The sequence below is a fragment of the Chinchilla lanigera genome, unplaced genomic scaffold, assembly GCF_000276665.1.
Source record: "Chinchilla lanigera isolate Chin_1 unplaced genomic scaffold, ChiLan1.0 scaffold00008, whole genome shotgun sequence".
NCBI lineage: Eukaryota > Metazoa > Chordata > Mammalia > Rodentia > Chinchillidae > Chinchilla > Chinchilla lanigera.
Window position 1 is genome coordinate 26,033,766 of NW_004955409.1, and position 17,586 is coordinate 26,051,351.

The following is a 17,586-nucleotide window of genomic DNA, read 5'->3' on the forward strand; positions in this document are numbered from 1 at the left end:
TTTGGAAAAAGGAAAAAATTCATTTTTAATGGAACTTGTGTTAGAACTTGAATCTGTCGGTGTTTATCAGTTGTATTTATTATTACAGATTGATGCTGTCTGATAGAAATACATCCACTGTAATCATTTAATCCAGGTATGACTACAACTTTTAGAACTATTTCTTTTTTTTTTTTCTCCCCTAGGAGATTTTGATGAATTCACTCAAGACAATAATGACACTATGTTGAAAAACATAGCTGATGACCTTCGGAATTGCTTACCTCTAGAAACCATGCTTGCCTCAGAACCTGTAGCCCTTCAAAAAGTAAATACATTAAATCAAATTAATTTATTCTTAGTGCTACTTAAGAGTCTGTTATTCCCTAACCCCAAGGCCTGTTCAATCTAATTAGTCCTACACTTAACTTTAAACAGTTTGTTAGCGCTTCAAGCATGTCCCTAATTCTTTTGAATACTCAACTCCCTGCCTTCTCAGTGCTGTTTACTCAACTATTTTTTAAGAGCATCCCATTTACCAGCCACTCAAAAATCAAAAAATAATCAAAACCAAACAAGGGCCAACAATCTGGCTGTGCAGTGTTGTCCTGGTTTTCTCTTCCCGTTCTATTCATTCAGTCTTTTCACAGACTAAGTTCACCTTTTTGCTTCCTTCTATTTTTGCATTCACATTTTTTTGTTGTTGTTTATTCTTCTATTTCTAGAATGTAGTTCTGGCTTTTCTTCTACCAACAATCCCCTTATTCAAGTCCCTTCAAATCCCAGCCCATACAGAGACCATGTACTGTGAATGTTGTTTTTTAAAGCAAAGCTAGAATCTAAAAACAGCCATCCTCCATGTTGTTTCTTCAGCCTATAAATCTCTGAGCAGAGGAAGTAAGTCCTGTACATTATTAGTCACATATGCACATCATGAACACTTAGCAAATTTTAGTAATATCCAGTCATTCAGAATGGGTTCCCCAAGGGAAAAAATACAGTGTAGTACAAAAATTGAGAGAAATGTTTATAAGCCAGGTGTGGCAGTACGTGCCTTAATCCCAGCACTTGGAAGGGAGGCAGGAGGATCGCCGTGAGTTCAGGTCCACCCTGGGGTACATAGTGAGTTCAAGGCCAGTCTGAACTGCATAGGAAGACTCTGTCACAGACAATACAAAAAAACAGCAAAGAAAAGGAATGTTTGTAGTACAGTTCAGGTGTTACTAATAAAACAATTTTATCAGTATCACATATCATAATATATAAAATAAGAAAAAAATTGTGTATTAATCATCGTTATGTCCTGTCATAACAGATTCATTTCTTTTTATCTTCTCAGCTTCCTCTGATCCTTTAGCATATCCATACCTGATTTTAACATTCTTTCAGAGTTTTACTGAGTGGGTGTAAATATGATTTTTAGGCATTTGAGTGGGTACTAGGGATTGAACCCAGGGCCTTTGGATGAAGCTTCATCTCCAGCCTTTTTAAACATTTTTCAGGTGTTTTTTGGGGTTTTTGGTTTTTGGGGTTTTTTTTTTGAGGTAGGATCTTGCTAAGTTGCCCAAGCTGTGCTTGAATTGGGATCCCCCTGCCTCAACCTCCCAAAGTGCTACGACACTCAGATAGGATTCTTTATTAAAGTAAAAGGAATCAGTCATTGTTTTCTTTGTAGCTGCTTGCTGTTACATACTATGGGTATTAATAAAGGGTTACAAGGCATGAAGTTTTAATAACATTTTTAATAGTTGAAAACTTCGCTTACTAGACAAAGATTACCTGCGAGGTATTTTGATGGTGAGTAACTGACGGGACTCCTAAGACCTAGCATTTGTTTCTCTCTTTCCCCTCTTACCAGTGCAATTCCTAGGAGAAATCTCTGCATATCAATGTCTTTATAAAACGTACCATTTAGGGTGGACAAGGATAATCTCTCAAATTCCTTTCAGCCAAAAATGTCACACATTTCTCATAGCCATGTTTCGCATCATTCTGCGTGAAGTGAAGTTATTGGTGTCTAATCAGTGAAAGGGGCAGTCACTGACTTGAGTAAGTAAAGCTTGTCTTCTGGGATGTGTTGCTCTCCCACGTTTAGCAGATGAACCACTGACGTTTTGCCTTATTTTAACAATAAAAGGAGAGCTCTTGGTACTTTGTTTCCTTTGTTTCAGTGTATGTGCCACAGAAGCAAGCGCTGTACTTTCTTTTGATGTTTTCCCCTCTCCTCCAGATGCAGCAGCAGCCGGAACCCACAGTTCACGTTGACGCATTCCTTTACGATGAAGATTTTATTGATTCATTATGTGAGGAGGGAAGAATGAGCAGAAACTACTGTACCGTGTGCGGCTCGCAGCAGACGGCACCTTTAGGTAGGCGCTCAGGTGACTAATGGCGCTACATGTGCATTTTTCCTAGCGTGTCATGAATGTGCCGATTGTTGAAGGAGCCAGTGCAGGTTTTTTTAAAAAGCAAAAGGCCATCCTGTGGTGTGGTCATTACCAAGTATTGCAGTTAGGGAAGAATAATATAGGAAAGCTGGGCCACCTCATGTCCCCTAGAGCACATCTAGAAACTGTTTAATCAGAGATGACTGTTGAAGAACAGAAACTGATCAGAAATGACTGAACACAGGGAAACTACTTACACAACAGAGATGGGCATATAAACAATATGCCGATTAATTTACAATGAGAAATATAACTTCTAGGCTGGGGATTTAGCTCAGCGGCACAGCACCTGCCTGGCAAGCGCAAGGTCGTGAGTTCAATTCCCGGTACTGGAGAAAAACCAAAAAAAAAAAAAAAAAGAGAGAGAAATATAACTTCTTAGGGGACCAAAATAGTCTCACTATACAGTATCTGCTTGAGAAGTCTGATAGTGAGCAGATATTACCAAGTGGGCACGGACTCAGAGAACGTTTATGCGGGCCAGTGTTTGACCCAGTGAAGCGTCCCTGAGCCATAACAGCACAGCTCTAGTGACAATAAGTCCCTTGTATCTCTGCCCCTTGGCTATAGCACCTGTGTCCCAAATAAGAGCTAGACCGACTCCATGCTGCTACTAGGTTAACTCTTCTGTTAGTATAGCCTTCACTCAAACCGGATGTGATTGTCTAGGCTGTTGCTTTGGACTACAGTACCTTTCCCTGCTTACCTCATCTTAGAGTTGTTGCCTAGCGTGGGCTACCCTTCCAGGTAAGTAACCTCATGCTCATGTCACCAATCTTAGATAATAACCTCAAAGATTAACCACCAAACTGGGATTTGTTGCTGATGCAAATATATTGCATAATTTGGGAGTAAATTTATCTGATTTACTGCTTTAAGGTTCTGCTTTGAGATAACACTTATCATTTCCCTTGGAAGTAGTTCAAATTTATAGATGAAAAGAAGTTTGACAAGAACAATAGAGGACAAACTAAAAAGTGAATTATAACTATAATACTGTATCACATAGGTCTAATATATAGAAATTTGTACAAGAGAATTTTGTAGAATAAAAATTTAAAGATTTTATTTTCCTGTAAGAGTCAGTTATAAATAATAACTGGATACACAGAGCAATTCAGACAACAGTAATGAATGTAAAATAGCTATCTCCATGAAGGATTCTCTGACACATACTCAGATGACAAGGAGTTTGTCTAGCTATACGACCTTGATGACTGTAGCCTACAAAAGCACCAGTATGGCAAAGAGGATATAGAGGATCAGATCATGGGGAGATAAGGACTATGGTCATCAGAGCCCACCCCAAGAGACTTTAGAGGCTGAGTCACATCCTTTATTCTGTTCCAAGGGACTAGTATACCTGCTTCCATTTTCTTTGCCACTATCTATTGGTTCTGACTCAAATCTATCACCTCCTTGACCATCATATTCTATAAAACATAATATATTGAGTCTTTGAGTTCCTACATCAGAATAAAACCGGATTCAAGCTATCCTAGATACTGGATCACAGAAACTGCAGTGAGAAGGTAGACTACAAGACTAGAAGTGGTGGCATATAAACTAAGGGAAATAAGGACAATTTATGGGAGCATTGTACCCTTCTTCCGTACTACTGCAGAACACACATTTTAGATTGGTCAGGGCTGCTAAGTCACACACCTCCGGGGATGGTCATTTATTGGCTTGGTCACTGTCTATCACAGTGTGTGGCTGTCGGGTGAGGTAAGAGACGCAGATGATGTGGAAGTTAGGGAGTCACCCCAGGCAACAGCAGGTCACAGGGAGAAGAGGAGGGAAAAAGCCCAGGCCATCCCAAGCAATTGCAAGAAGGAAATGAAGGACTCAGGGGTAGGGACAGTCATGTGAGTTAGCAGGAGCCTACTGGGCCTTTGAAATGTCAGAGACTTAATGTTTGCTTTTCTCTAATATAGCTCAGAATAAAAGAATGCGAATTTATCACATTTTTTTCAATAAATTCTGTATGGTTTTCATTGACTAAGAAAAAGCATGAAGTCAGGTCTGGTGGTGCACGTCCATAATGCCAACACTCGAAGGCTGAGACGTGAGAATCGCCATGAGTTCAAGGCCAGCCTGGGCTACATAACAAGAGCGTGTCTCAAAAGAAAAACCAAAAAAGGAAAGAAGGCAGAAAATAATGAAATATACTTTATAAATGCAGATGAAGGACCTAGAAGCACAGAATGCAACTGCAAATAACCAAGCATAATTTAATGTTACTCTGTTCTAATTTTCCAGGCTTTATTTCTCATTCCTTCTCCCTCGTGGAATTGAAGTTCATTTATCATCACGTACTCCCTGACCTGTCAGGAAAGGTCTTGGTGGACGTTGGCTCCAGACTTGGCACGGTCCTTTATGGGGTAAAGTCCAGCTTATGGACATACTCAGCATTGGGAAAATACTTTCTTCTCCTGCTAGCAACACCTTTGCCTGCCACCATCCAAGGTGACAGCTTGGCTTTATTGATTGAAGTCGCAGAATGAGGTTGAAATAGTGTCATGTAGGCGGGCTCCTAAGTTCTATGTGATGGTAGTAGCTGAGTGGGGAATTTCGAAGACCAGCGGTCTGGTGTCCTTTACTTTGTTTCTGCAACACAAATGAAGCGCACATGTGAAAGAGAACTGTGGGACTAGTAACGGGTGGCTGTGTTTTCCCCTATAGTGTTTTCTGACCCGTCCTCACTTGTACTGCACTAAAATAGAGCAGTGCACTGGGCTTTGATAAGAACTCTTACAAAACGGACAAATTTACTTGACTTAGGAGGTCACTGAATGGCCATGAGCAAATCACTTAACACCATGGGACCTCTAATTCCTCTTGTAAATGAGTAACTAAGTGATGTCCAAGGACACATCTTGTTCCAATTTCTGTGATCCAAGGTTTGAATGTAGATGTTTGTTTCTGAAACATTCCTTCAATCTGGGTTTTCGAAAAACTCCAAATCATGAGTATTTCTAAGTTTTTAAATGGTTTTATCAAAAACTTGAAGTGGCACGCCTGTAATCCCAGCACTCAGGAGGCTGAGGCAGGAAGATCGTTGCAAGTTCGACACCAACCTGGGTTACAAAGTGAGCTCAAGGCCAGCTTGAACTGCATAGCAAGACCCTGTCTCAAAAAAAAAAAAAAACCTGAAGTATGGTTTCTGTTTGTTAGTGGCAGACTTGTTAAAACATGTGGCCCCCAGCACTTGAGGCTTATGCCAGAAATGGGCACTGTCCGTTCTCAGCATCCTGCCTGCTTTCAGCAGAAGCAGTGAACTCCTCAATACTGAATTTGTTTTGCAGTGTTAGATTTTTATTCTGTAATTAGGAAAGATAGCCTTAATAGAAAATGCACAGTTGTGCCTGAGGCGGGGGGTAATGGTGGTGGTGGTGGTGTTATTTTCTTGGGACAAGGTCTCACTGGGTTGCCCAGCCTGGCCTCTAACCCCTAGGCTCCAGCCATCCTTCGGCCTCAGCCTCCCAAGTACTAACTGGGATTATAGACGTGGGCCATCCTGCCCACCTTGGCTGGTGGTTTTCTTTGGAGAAATGTTGGCGATTATGACTGCTTACTATATGTTGCCCACCCTAGTCAACTTTCTGATTTATTAAAAAATGTAACACTGAAGTCATTGTGCCTCTGCAAAAAGGGTATCAGTGATGATAACCAAACAGATTGACATATTTTTTTCCATATTAAGCCACTGAATCAGTCAGAAAATTTTGGAGTACCTACATATACAATGCTAAACATACTCTAAAACTCCATGGTAGAAGCTGGGCATGGTGGTACACGTCTGTAATGCCAGCACCCGGGAAGGCTGAGGCAGGAGGATAGCAAGTTTGAGCCCAGCCTGGGCAACTTACTTACCTAGCAAGACCCTGTCTCAAAATAAAAAAACAAAAAATGAAAAAGGTCTGGGAATGTAGCTCAGTGTGAAGCTCCTGGGTTCAATTCCCGGTATTATAAAAAAAATTATTTTCTTTGTTTTTTAAATTCCATGATGGTGCTCTAGATACAGATTTGGTTTTTATATATTATTGTTTTTGTTATTGCAAGCAAAGACAAACATATAACAATATATAGTCAATTCTTGATTATCCTTATTAGCCAATTGGTTATCTTCAGTTAATTCGTTATCTTCTTCCCTAAGTGGGCCGGTACATACCTGAGGCCACCGCCCCCTAGCATTAGGCTGTGCGTGAGTGTGCTTTAAATTCCCCAGAGGTAACACTTTTTAGCTTTCCTTGAACAGCTTCTCAATGAATCACAGAAGTTGGGTTTTAGAAAATCTTTATGTGGTCACTTTTCTCACTTCCAATTTTGTTTATTTATTTTTTCTTCTTCTTTTTTTTTTTTTTTTTTTTTTTTTCCAATTTTGTTTAATGCCTGGTTTTAAAAATATAGCCAGGTACTGGGAATTAATAAGCTACAATCAAGATATTGACCAGTATGAATAAACTCCTGGAGGTTGTAATTTTACACAAACCACAAGATCTTATTTATCTTTCATTTTTTACTGTATTTAATATTTTTAAAAATTTGACTTTTAAACTTTCAGTTAGAAATAAGCTACCATTAAAAGTTAATTAATTTGCCTCATAATGTATCTTCCTCCCTTAGGGTTACCTTTACAGTTCAGCAGTGCAGCTGTATGGAGTGGAACTGAATGGAGACTTTTGCCAGTTACAGGAGATGGTCATTAAAAAATACCAGTTCAGTGACAGAATAAAGGTACTCTTCTTTTTAATTTTTACTTTTATTAGTACACACCCGCAGTACCTAGTGACCACGCTCATCAAGGGGAGTGGGTGCATGTACGCGACACCTCTTCATTTTTTTTGTCCCCTTCCCTTCCATTTTCTCCCCCTCCTGTAGGTGATCCACGCAGACATCTGCACCCAGGGTTCGCTTCTGCACAGTGCCGATGTTGTTATAATGAATAATGTCTTCGAATATTTTCTTAATGAGACAGAACAGGCCAGGTATGTTATTTATTCAAATAGGAAATAATCCATTACTAAACTATATCCAGACAAGGTATGAAAAAAGAGTATCATAGTGGAGGTGTTTTCATATTAAACTTTTTAAAAATAACCTCAACTGTGAGGTGATTATTTGAATAAGGAAATGTATTTTATCTAGTATATATATGCATGATAAAAATGCAAACAGACTTTGTCTAACTTCGTAAAATATTACATCTAATTTTTTGACAGATATAAAAACCATTGCATGACCCAAGCACTTGCTCAGCAGCCATGGATACAGTTAGAAAGCACTTCCCAGTGTTGCTTTATACTTCCTCTTTTCTACCTCAGTTTCCTTTTCTGTGAGATAACATATTGCTGTTGTTTCACAAAATAATGGGAATCAACTAAGGCCTATAAATGAATTTAAAACAGAATATAGGAGTGTTAACCTAGAAAACTGATCATCAAACTTAAAATATTCTTTTTTTTTTGGTTTTTCTCCAGTACCAGGAACCGAACTCACGACCTTGTGCTTGCCAGGCAGGCGCTTTGCCGCTGAGCTAAATCCCCAGCCCCAAAATATTCTTAATAATAGTAGCTCCCTAGCTGGGTGTCTACGTTACTTTTCTTGTTGTTGAGACAAAGCATGTAACACCCAGAGTTAAATGAGGAAATTTTTATCTAGTTCTCAGTTTGTAGAGGTTTCAGTTCATAGTTGGTTGGCTCCAAGGCAGGATGGTATATCAGAGGGGCATCACAGAGGAGAAACAGTTCATGGCAGGTAGAAGGCAGGAAGGCAGCAAAGCAGCAAGGAAGCAAGCAGCAAGCAACAAAAGCAGCTATCTTTCTGTCCTTTATAGTCTATCCAGGGTACCTGCCCTTACCTTCCCATTATCTACCTGTGGAACTATGCCAAGTCAATCAGTGGACTAATTTAGTAATCACAAACTCTTGATCCCAGCATAATACATTCTAGATCCAGCCATCTCAAAAAAAGCCCCACCTATGATCACATAAGGCTTTGGGGGGACATCTAGGTACAAGCCATAATGCTGGTTGTGGTAGCACTCCAGCACTTGGGAGACTGAGGCAGGAGGATCACAGTGAATTCAAGGCCAGCCTGAGGTACATAGTGAGACCCTGGCTCAAAAAATTAAAACTAGTAATAGTCATAGTAGTAGTAGCAGTAGTAGTAGAGACAGCTTCCTGAAGTTTATTCCACTTTAGGTAGTGAAAAAACTAACAAACCTATGATCATTTTTCTGATTCCTCTGTTGTAATTGATGCATCGTAGCCCATCAGGACCTATAGGATCATTCTAATTAGAAAATTCCTATAGTGTATTCTGAGATACTATTTTTCTGGCCAGATAGGCTTGCTGCTTTCTGACGTATCATAGTGGTTTAGGAGTACCCTAGATGCAGGAAAGCCCTTTTCCATAGTTATGAAAGGGAATTACACCAATATGTTTGCATTAGTGCATCAGTAGTAAGGTTTCCACTGCACAGAAATTAAAATGCACAGAATTATAAACCCTGAATAGCCAAACCTCCTTGTTCTACTACTTTACCTCTTCACCTTCTACACATTTCCTGTCTCTCTCTTTCTCTCTCTCTCTCTGACACACACACAACAGTTACTACTAGGTTAAAGTCACTGTGAAATTAACAGTCTAAACCATTTAAAAAGGAAGCTGTTTCAGCAGAAAGCTAACTATAGCTTAGTAAGAATGGGTAACAATTGTTTAGTCATATTAGCAGCAGCACAACATAAGCAAAGTTGTTTTCATCATAGTGCCTTCTTTAAATGTAATTTCCAATGGATAGAACAGGATTAGCCAGGCATAGTGACACATGCCTGTAATCCCAGCGTTAAAGGATGCTGAGGCAGGAGGATCACATGTTCAAGGCCAACCTGGGCTACATAGCGAATTTCAGAGCAGCGAGACCCTGTCTCAAAAAACATAACATGCCAGACGTGGTGGCACACACCTGTAATTCCAGGACTCTAGAAGCTGAGGCAGGAAGATCATTGCAAGTTCAAGACCATCCTGGGCTACAAAGTGAGCTCAGGGCTAGCCTAAACTGCGTGGTGAGACCCTGTCGCAAAAAGACAAAAAAAAAAAACAAGAAAACAAAGCCTTTTTGCCCTTTTTTTTAATGTTGGCAAAGTTTCCCATTTATTAAAGGTATGAAAAAAAAGGGTAAGGGAAGAATGGGCTCTGCAGAGTGAGTGTGATCTGAGTAACAGGGAGGAAGAAACAAAAATACTGTTACAGTGTAGAGTGGACGACCATGAAGAGACAAAGCCTTGCCTTTTCAAATCAATAGCAAGTAGCCAAAACATTGCATAGCTGTTGAAAAATGAAGTGTGACCAAGTTTATGTTTTATTAGAAGTTGAAAGAGAAAAATACCTTAAATTCTCTCGAGTCTCATTATAGAAAGATTATGAATGCAGAGGGAAGATAAAAAGCTATTGGTGAACTTGTCACAGGAAATACTGCATATTTAGGTTGTTCCAAAAATCTTTCTTGGTACATTTACTCCTGCGCTCCGTGTGACTCACTCAGTAAGTACTGAACACATGACAGAATTTAGTCACGTCTGCTTAGTGTAGTGCAGTGAATTCTAAATATAGAAATGTTATAGTCTCAGGGTTCATTATTTTCTTTGTGAATGACAATACACAGGGGTAAGTTTAGATAGAAGATACAATAAAGCATTCTGATACTGGAACCATTCTGAAAAAATTGATCATTTATCTATAATTCATTTTGTGATGAGTGGAAGAACAGATGGAGCAATGTATTACCTCCAAAGATTTGTAATGTTCTTTGTTTTGGTTTGGTTTGATTTTGTTGTTGTCGTCTGAAACAGGATCTCACTTTGTGTCAGGGTGGCCTTGAACTGACGATGTAGCCCAGACTGGCCTCACTCCCAGCAATCCTCCTGTCTCAGCCTTCCCAGTGCTGAGATGACAGGTGTGTGGTACCATGCCCAGCTTCAAGATTTGTAATCTTAACTGGAGTCTGAGGATAAGTGGAATGTTGTTACCATAAGAGTTAGTATGTAAGAGAAAACCCAGGAAAGGCTCAAGCTTTAGAATAAGGTCAGTCTCATTACAGGTAACATCTCAGATTTATAGAACAATTTTTCATTGTTTGATTTGTTTCTTTGTTGTTGTTTTGGTTTGGTTTGGTTTTTTCTATGGGTCATTGAACCCAGGATCTCATGCATGCTAGGCCAGAACTCAGCCAGTGAGCTCCATCCCCAGCCTTTTTGGTAGTTTGAGACAGGGCCTCACTACATTACCAGGGCTAGCTTTGAATTTGTGATCCTCTTGCCTCAGCCTCTGAGTGGCTGGGATTATAAACATATACCACTGTACCCAGCTAGAGCTACCTTTTAAACTAAAAGTTGCAACTAGACATAGTGGCAAATGCCTATATTATTGAGGTTGAACCTCCTTGGGTCGAGGGACCTGGGCCCGTGGTAAGCGGTGACGGTGAAGAAAGAGGACACCGGAGACCAGGCTGATGGCGCAGATCCACTTTATTGTGGAAGTATCAGGCATTTATAGGGCAGGCTAGAGGCGTGGCAGTGGAGGCGGGTTAGGGGCGTAGTTTGGAGGCGGTACTTTTGGCTGGGGGCTGTGTGGAAGCAAGAGATCAGAGCGGGACAAACTAGGCGGAGCATTTACTCGGTTTGCCGAGGAGTCTGAGTTTGCTCAGACTCACTTTTCCGCCACAGCCGTCAACCAGACCTCTGGACCTCTTTTTCCCACATATTACCAACTACTTAGAAGGCTGAGGTAGAAGGATTAAGAGTTTAGGGCCAGCCTTGGCAATTTTGTGAGACCTGTCTCAAAATAGCGTATGAAAAGGGCTGGAGATGTAGCTGAGTGGTAGAGTGCTTGCCTAGCACGTGCAAGACTCTGGGTCCAAGTCTCCATACTGGAAAAAATACCTGTGTGTGTTGTATCAGTAACACAGACCCAACTACTACAGTGACAGCTCACGAGAGAAAGACTATGCCAGTATACTTGGCTGCTTCTTGTATTAAATAATCTTACAAAGTATGTCATTTTTAGGACAACAGAGTAGCTCTGGTCAAAACACAGTGACATAGAACTGCTACCTGACTTTACATTCGGCCTACGTTAAAGAACATTTTGTCACTTTGTTAACAAACTCCAGAACTTCCTAGGTAAACTAAGCATTGCTCCATTGCTATAACTAAACTAGATGCAAGTAACACTCCTGTCCGTGCGCCACCCCCCCACCCTGCTGCAAGGGACGCTTCCTCTGCGAGGCTTCATGCCTTGCTTACAGTGGCGGGAGTCCCCATACACACGCAGTGCGGAATCCAGTTCACGTCCACACGGAAGGCCTGCCCTCTGGCACGTGTCATGCGTGTGGCCTCTGTCCTGCTCTAAAGCTGGCCAATCCCGCTGATGTTATACTGGAAGTCGTCCCAGGGAGTAGTCCCCACAGCCACATGGAGTATGAAAGATCGGATCTACGTATGACACTCTCACTGTTCGTCTTTGGTTTCTGGGCTTTCTGCCCCGTTTTGTTCCAGGACTTCTGCAGCCTCAGACCCCCGGCAATTTCCACCCTGTTCCAGTCTGTAGAGCCGATTCTGTGTACTTCATAAAGAATTTAAGGGACCTTAACTGCTGACCCAGCTTTGACTTGTACATTGGTTCTGAAAATCAACTGACAGTACTTGTAGTAACCTGAATCCGCATCTTGTTAATCTCCTCAGTACTTTGACCACAGTTTTGTCAACACCACTTCGGGAACTAGAGAATCTGCCAACTCCTAGTGTGTTGCTTCAGTACTGTTTCCTGTGGGCAAAAATTTTTGCCCTTCTTGATTTCTAGCTGTCCCCTGAGCTGCATTTTCTTTCTGTTTGTTTGGTTTTTTGTTTGGTTGGTTTTGTTTTTTTTACTTTCCAGTGTCTGGTAAAAACATAGCAGGTTTTTTTGTTGTTGTTATTTTGTTTTTAACCTGGGTGACAGACGTATTGATACAGGTGTGCTTTGGATTCAGGGTTTGGGTTTTTTGTTTGGTGGTGGTGGTTGTTAATTGACTATTTTCGTAGTGCAGTTTTAGGTTCACAGGAAAACTGAAAGAATGGGGAGGAAATTCCCCATATACTCTACTCCCACAAATGGAGAGTCTCCTCCATTACGTCTCCCACTAGAGTGATCCATTTATTATAGTGCGTGAGTCTGTGACACCATATTCACGCAAAGTCCATAGTTTAATTAGAGTTCACTCTTGGTGTGCAGCCTGTGGATTTGGACAAAGGTGTGGTGGCGTGCATCCACCATTAAAGTGTCAACGTAGTATTCCCACTGGAAATCCCCTGTGCTCCACCTGTTCATCCTTTCCTCTCCCCTCACGCCTGGATCTTTTTACCTTGCCACAGTTTCTCCCTTTCCAGAATGTCGTAGTTAGACTCATGCAGCATACGGCCTTTTCAGATTGGTTTCCTTTCGTGTAGTAATGAGCATTTACGCTTCCCCGTGGCTCCATGCTTAGAGCTCATTTCTCCTGAGTGTGGGGCACTCCACAACCCCCTGGATGTACCTCATATCATCAGCTCAGCTACTCAAGGACGCTTTGGCTGCTTCCAAGTTCTGACAGTTAGGAGAACGCTGCTCTAAACATTCATGTGCAGATTCTTAGAAACGTATGTTTTCAACTCCTTTGGGTAAATACAGGGAGCACGATTGCTGGATTGTATTATAAGAGCATATTTAGTTTTACAAGGAACCACCAAACTCTTCCAAAGTGGCTCTATATTTTTGCATTCCCGTATGATAATGAATGAGAGTTCCCATTGCTCCCCGGCTTTCCCAGCATTTGCCATTCTGGAATTTGTCCTTTCCAGTGGGTATGGAGCAATATCCCGTGGTTGTTTTGACATAACAGGTTTTATGTGTTGTAGCGCCTGGGAGTATATCAGCTGTCACCTAAGGAAGCCAGGATCGTTATTAGTGACGGTACCAAGTCTCGAAGATTCTCTCTCAGGTCTTCAGGTATGTCAGCCAACTCCAGCGTTTTTATTGTCAAAACTTTTCTCCTTTTTTTTTCTCATAGTGATTACTGTAAATAGTCTAGGAATGTTCTGCCTGGAAATAGTGACGAGTGATAGACTATCAAGACCTTATTGCTTAAGCACTGGCGTGTGGTTTATTTCCTGGCCTAAAGGGCTCTGAAATTGCAATACTTGCATGGAGATAAATTCCTGTGCTTCTCTACCCAATTTTTCTGTGAGGTCATGGTTTTGGGTTAACAAACATTACTGAACATTTTTAAGAGGCTTGGAACACGCTTATCTAACTGTGTGCCTCAGAACAAAAGGAACATGGTTGTTCCAGGCTTCTGGACTCAAATGAGCCCACTGCAGTACTGCGTACTGCGTACAGCGTGACCTCTAAGCCACTTAGGAGCCTTAAACTAGTTTCTTTGTTCCCCACTTCTCCGTATATAAGAAGGGTGTAGTTTAATAATAAAGCTCAGCCCAACAACTTCTGATAGGAAGGTTAGTTAGTATTTGTGAAGTTAGTATTTGAGATCACCAAATGAAAGTCACTGCTGTATTTCTTAATACAGAGTACTATTATTATTTTTGTAGTGGACCTTTCCCTGTATGTGATTTCTTCTTGTATAAAACTAAACAATCTCAAAATAAAACCCATTAATCTACGTAACCAATATGTCCTCATAAAAAGATACTAGAAATGTTAAATAAAATCAGTCGTCAGTAATACTTTTTTAAAATTTTAGCAATCATCCAAATTATAAAAGTAATTCATGCCAAGTGTGGTGATACGCTCCTGTAATCCCAGCATTCAGGAGGTTGAGGCAGGAAGATTGCTGTGAGTTCAAAGCCAACCTGAGTTGCATAGTGAGTTCAAGGCCAGCCTTAACTGGCTCAGAAAAAAGGAAAAGAAAAGTTCAAGGCCACCTTGTGATTTGGTATGACCCTAGCTCAAAATAAAAAATCGAAGGGGCTAGGGAGGTACTTCCATGGTAGAGTGCCCCTGGTTCTGACCCTCAGTACTACCAAACAAAAAGACCTTTTAAAACATATGGTCTGAAATTTGGGTTATAATTTCTATATATATCAAAATAATTTAGTGACTTTTCACTTACCAAAATAATAGCTATTGCCCTAAATACAGAAATATCTCCAAATAACCATTAGAAATTGATGTTTATCTAAGAGTCATTATATATAAACTCATTAATTTTATTGCTTTCCATTTAAGGAAACTTCTATAAGCAGATAAGGCTCAAGTTTGCAATATGAGGGGAACAGCCTAGTGAACGTTAGAGACAGAGATTGCCCCACACCCGCTGTGACAGTTTGTGTGTGTATTGCCCCATCGCTGTTCTTTTGTTGTTTAAACCTAATGATAATGATTAAACTGTTTCTATTAACATAATTATATTCTCAGCCAGATGTGGTGGCTCATGGCTGCAATCCTAGCGGTTGGGAGGCTGAGGCAGGAGGATTGCCGTGAGTCCGAGGCCAACCTGGGCATCATGGTGCATTCAAGGCCAGGCTGAAGTACATAGTGAGACCCTGTCTCAAAAACAAAACAAAACATTACATTCTTTCAAGTTCCAAAATCACAGTAAGTGATTTGGTCTCTAAATGGTCTCTGAATCCATAGACCTACCATTTATAAAAAAATCACTGTGGCACCATGTACTTAGTCCTGTTTATTGTAATAAAAGTCTGTTGTGTTTAATTATTTAGTAATGACTTCAGAAAACATGATCATTCTGCAAGTTTCACTTTTGTTTATAATTCTTTTATTTTCTCCTAGACTAACATACAGTTATCCTCCTGGGCAGAAGAGGTACCACTGAACTATGACGTGTACCCACAAAATGACACTGACAGAGAAGCTCTTGAACAAATTCATTTATATAAGATTCTCCAGCCCTAAAATAGTCCTCCTTAGTGTAATGTTTTGTTGAGTATATTACAAAATCAAAAAGAAGCTAAGCATGGTGGCGCATGCCTATAGTCCCAGCACTTGGGAGGCTGAGGCAGGAGGATCACTGTGAGTTCAAGGCCAGCCTGAGCTATGTAGCAAGACCCTGTCTCAAGAAAGAAAAAAAAGAAAAGAAACATCCTCAATATCCTAATAGATATTTTTCTGTATGTTCCCTTTCAAAGTTGGTATATGTGATTGCACATTTGTAAATAGCTGTGTACACACACACACAGAGCTGTGTGTCTCTCTACAACTTTCTTCTGCTTTGTGATAATATAATTAAAAATTTTATCTAAAATTGTTTTTTCTGTTAAAAATATAAATGTGTCTGTGTGTAATCACTAATTCTGTGTGCATGCCCAAAAATGCCTCCAGAAATCCTGAACATGCCCTTTAGCATGAGGGGAAGGTTGGGGAGGGTGGGCTATATACTCCCCCCATTTTTTATATCTCTGTGTTGTAAGAGTCCATGTGCATGGCTTTTTGTGAAGAGGCTAAGATAGGGCTAAATTTTTTTTAAGTGGAGTTTCTAGGAAAAATGAAAGTGGAAAAAATATCCTTTAAAATTTATATAGAGAGCATATCTAAAATGGTATTTCTTCTTTTCTGTACTTTCCTATTTTTCCTTTTTTTTTTTTTTAATAATGACTGTCTTCTGAAATTAGGAAAAGCAAAACTTTTTTTCTTAAAGAATACAGTGGCCAGAGGTTGTGCACAGTGCCTGTAATCTTACCATTCTGAGAGGCTGAGGCAGGAGGATCACAAGTTGAAGCCCAGCCTGGGTAACTTAGTGACTTGAGGAGACACTGGCTCAAAGTAAAAAAATTTTAAAACAAAAAAAGCAGTGGAGGTGGAGCTCAGTGCAAAGGCCTTGGATTCAAGCCCTAATCCCACCAAAAAGAAAAGCAGTGAACATCAGAACTTAAACATTTAACTAGTTCCGGTGTTCTCATGTTTGATGTTATATTTAGATTATTGCTTAAAACTAACCTACGTTTTGAATTTGCAGTACCTTTTGGAGATCTGTCTTTTGAAACAGATTTATGTAAGCCAGGCATGGTGATACACGCTGGTCATCCCAGGTTCTCCGGAGGTTGAGACAGGAGGGTCACTTGAGACTACTGGTAGAAAACCGGCCTATTCTACCTTTTAAAAGGAAGCTTTTGGTCAGTCACTAAACAAAATGCTCAAGATTTTAAGAAACGACACATGTAGAACTCTATACGTACTGTTGGTACTTATAATATTTAGGATCTGCTTTAACGTTGAACAGCAGAGTCAGTGCTGGGATACCAGTGCTTCCTTGTTCATATAAGCTCTACTTACTCCTGCTGAAGTCATTAAACACTCTGTATGCTAGTCATTTTCCACTCTTCCCAAAAAGAAGATAAAAGTTAGGAAGTTACTATCAATTCCCAGCATCTCAGCAACAGTTAATGGGTATGTCCAGAAGATTGTCTGGGATTTTTTAAATTTTTGTAAGATTTGTAGAAAAGAAAATAAATTTTAACAGTTTAAATAGCTAGTTTTTTGGTTTTTTGGTTTTTTTTTTTTTGTCTTTTTGAGACAGGGTCTTACAATGCAGTTCAGGCTGGCCTTGAGCTCACTTTGTAGCCCAGGCTGGCCTCAAACAACGATCCTCCTGCCTCAGCCTCCTGAGTGCTGGGATACTCCTGGCTTTAAATAGCTAGTTTGTTGATGATATTTATATGACTTATTATACATACGTGCATTTTTTTTTTAAACAAGGTCTCACTATGTAGTTCAGGCTGACATTGAACTTGAAGTGATCCTGCCTCAGCCTCCCAAGTGCTGGGATTATAGGCAGCACCATGGAGCCTGGCTATTGATTAAATTATAATAACTGGGGCTGGGGATTTAGCTCAGCGTCACAGCGCCTGCCTGGCAAGCGCAAGGTCCTGAGTTCGATTCCCAGTACCAGAAAAAAAAACAAAAACAAAAATAAATTATAATAACTATATTTAGGCACTTAAATTTCAAACAATCAGTGCTCCCTGTAGCATGTATTCTTCTTCTTCTTTTTTTTTTTTTTGGTTTTTTCCGGTACCAGGAATCGAACTCACGACCTTGCACTTGCCAGGCAGGCGCTGTGCTGCTGAGCTAAATCCCCAGCCCCCCGCCGTAGCATGTATTAAGA

The 17,586-nt window shown here is 40.3% G+C and overlaps 1 protein-coding gene across 1 annotated transcript in view; it reads left to right on the forward strand.

Annotated features, from left to right (window-relative positions):
- LOC102005904 overlaps positions 1-15,486 on the forward strand; it is a 32,638-nt gene extending 17,152 nt beyond the window's left edge. The window contains exons 2-8 of the mRNA XM_005376937.2: positions 186-307; positions 2,210-2,348; positions 4,689-4,810; positions 7,056-7,166; positions 7,311-7,417; positions 13,364-13,454; positions 15,255-15,486. Coding sequence (XP_005376994.1) covers positions 186-307; positions 2,210-2,348; positions 4,689-4,810; positions 7,056-7,166; positions 7,311-7,417; positions 13,364-13,454; positions 15,255-15,377 — 815 coding nt within the window. The 3' untranslated portion in view covers positions 15,378-15,486. The remainder of the gene's footprint in view (positions 1-185; positions 308-2,209; positions 2,349-4,688; positions 4,811-7,055; positions 7,167-7,310; positions 7,418-13,363; positions 13,455-15,254) is intronic.
- Positions 15,487-17,586: the final 2,100 nt, after the last annotated feature.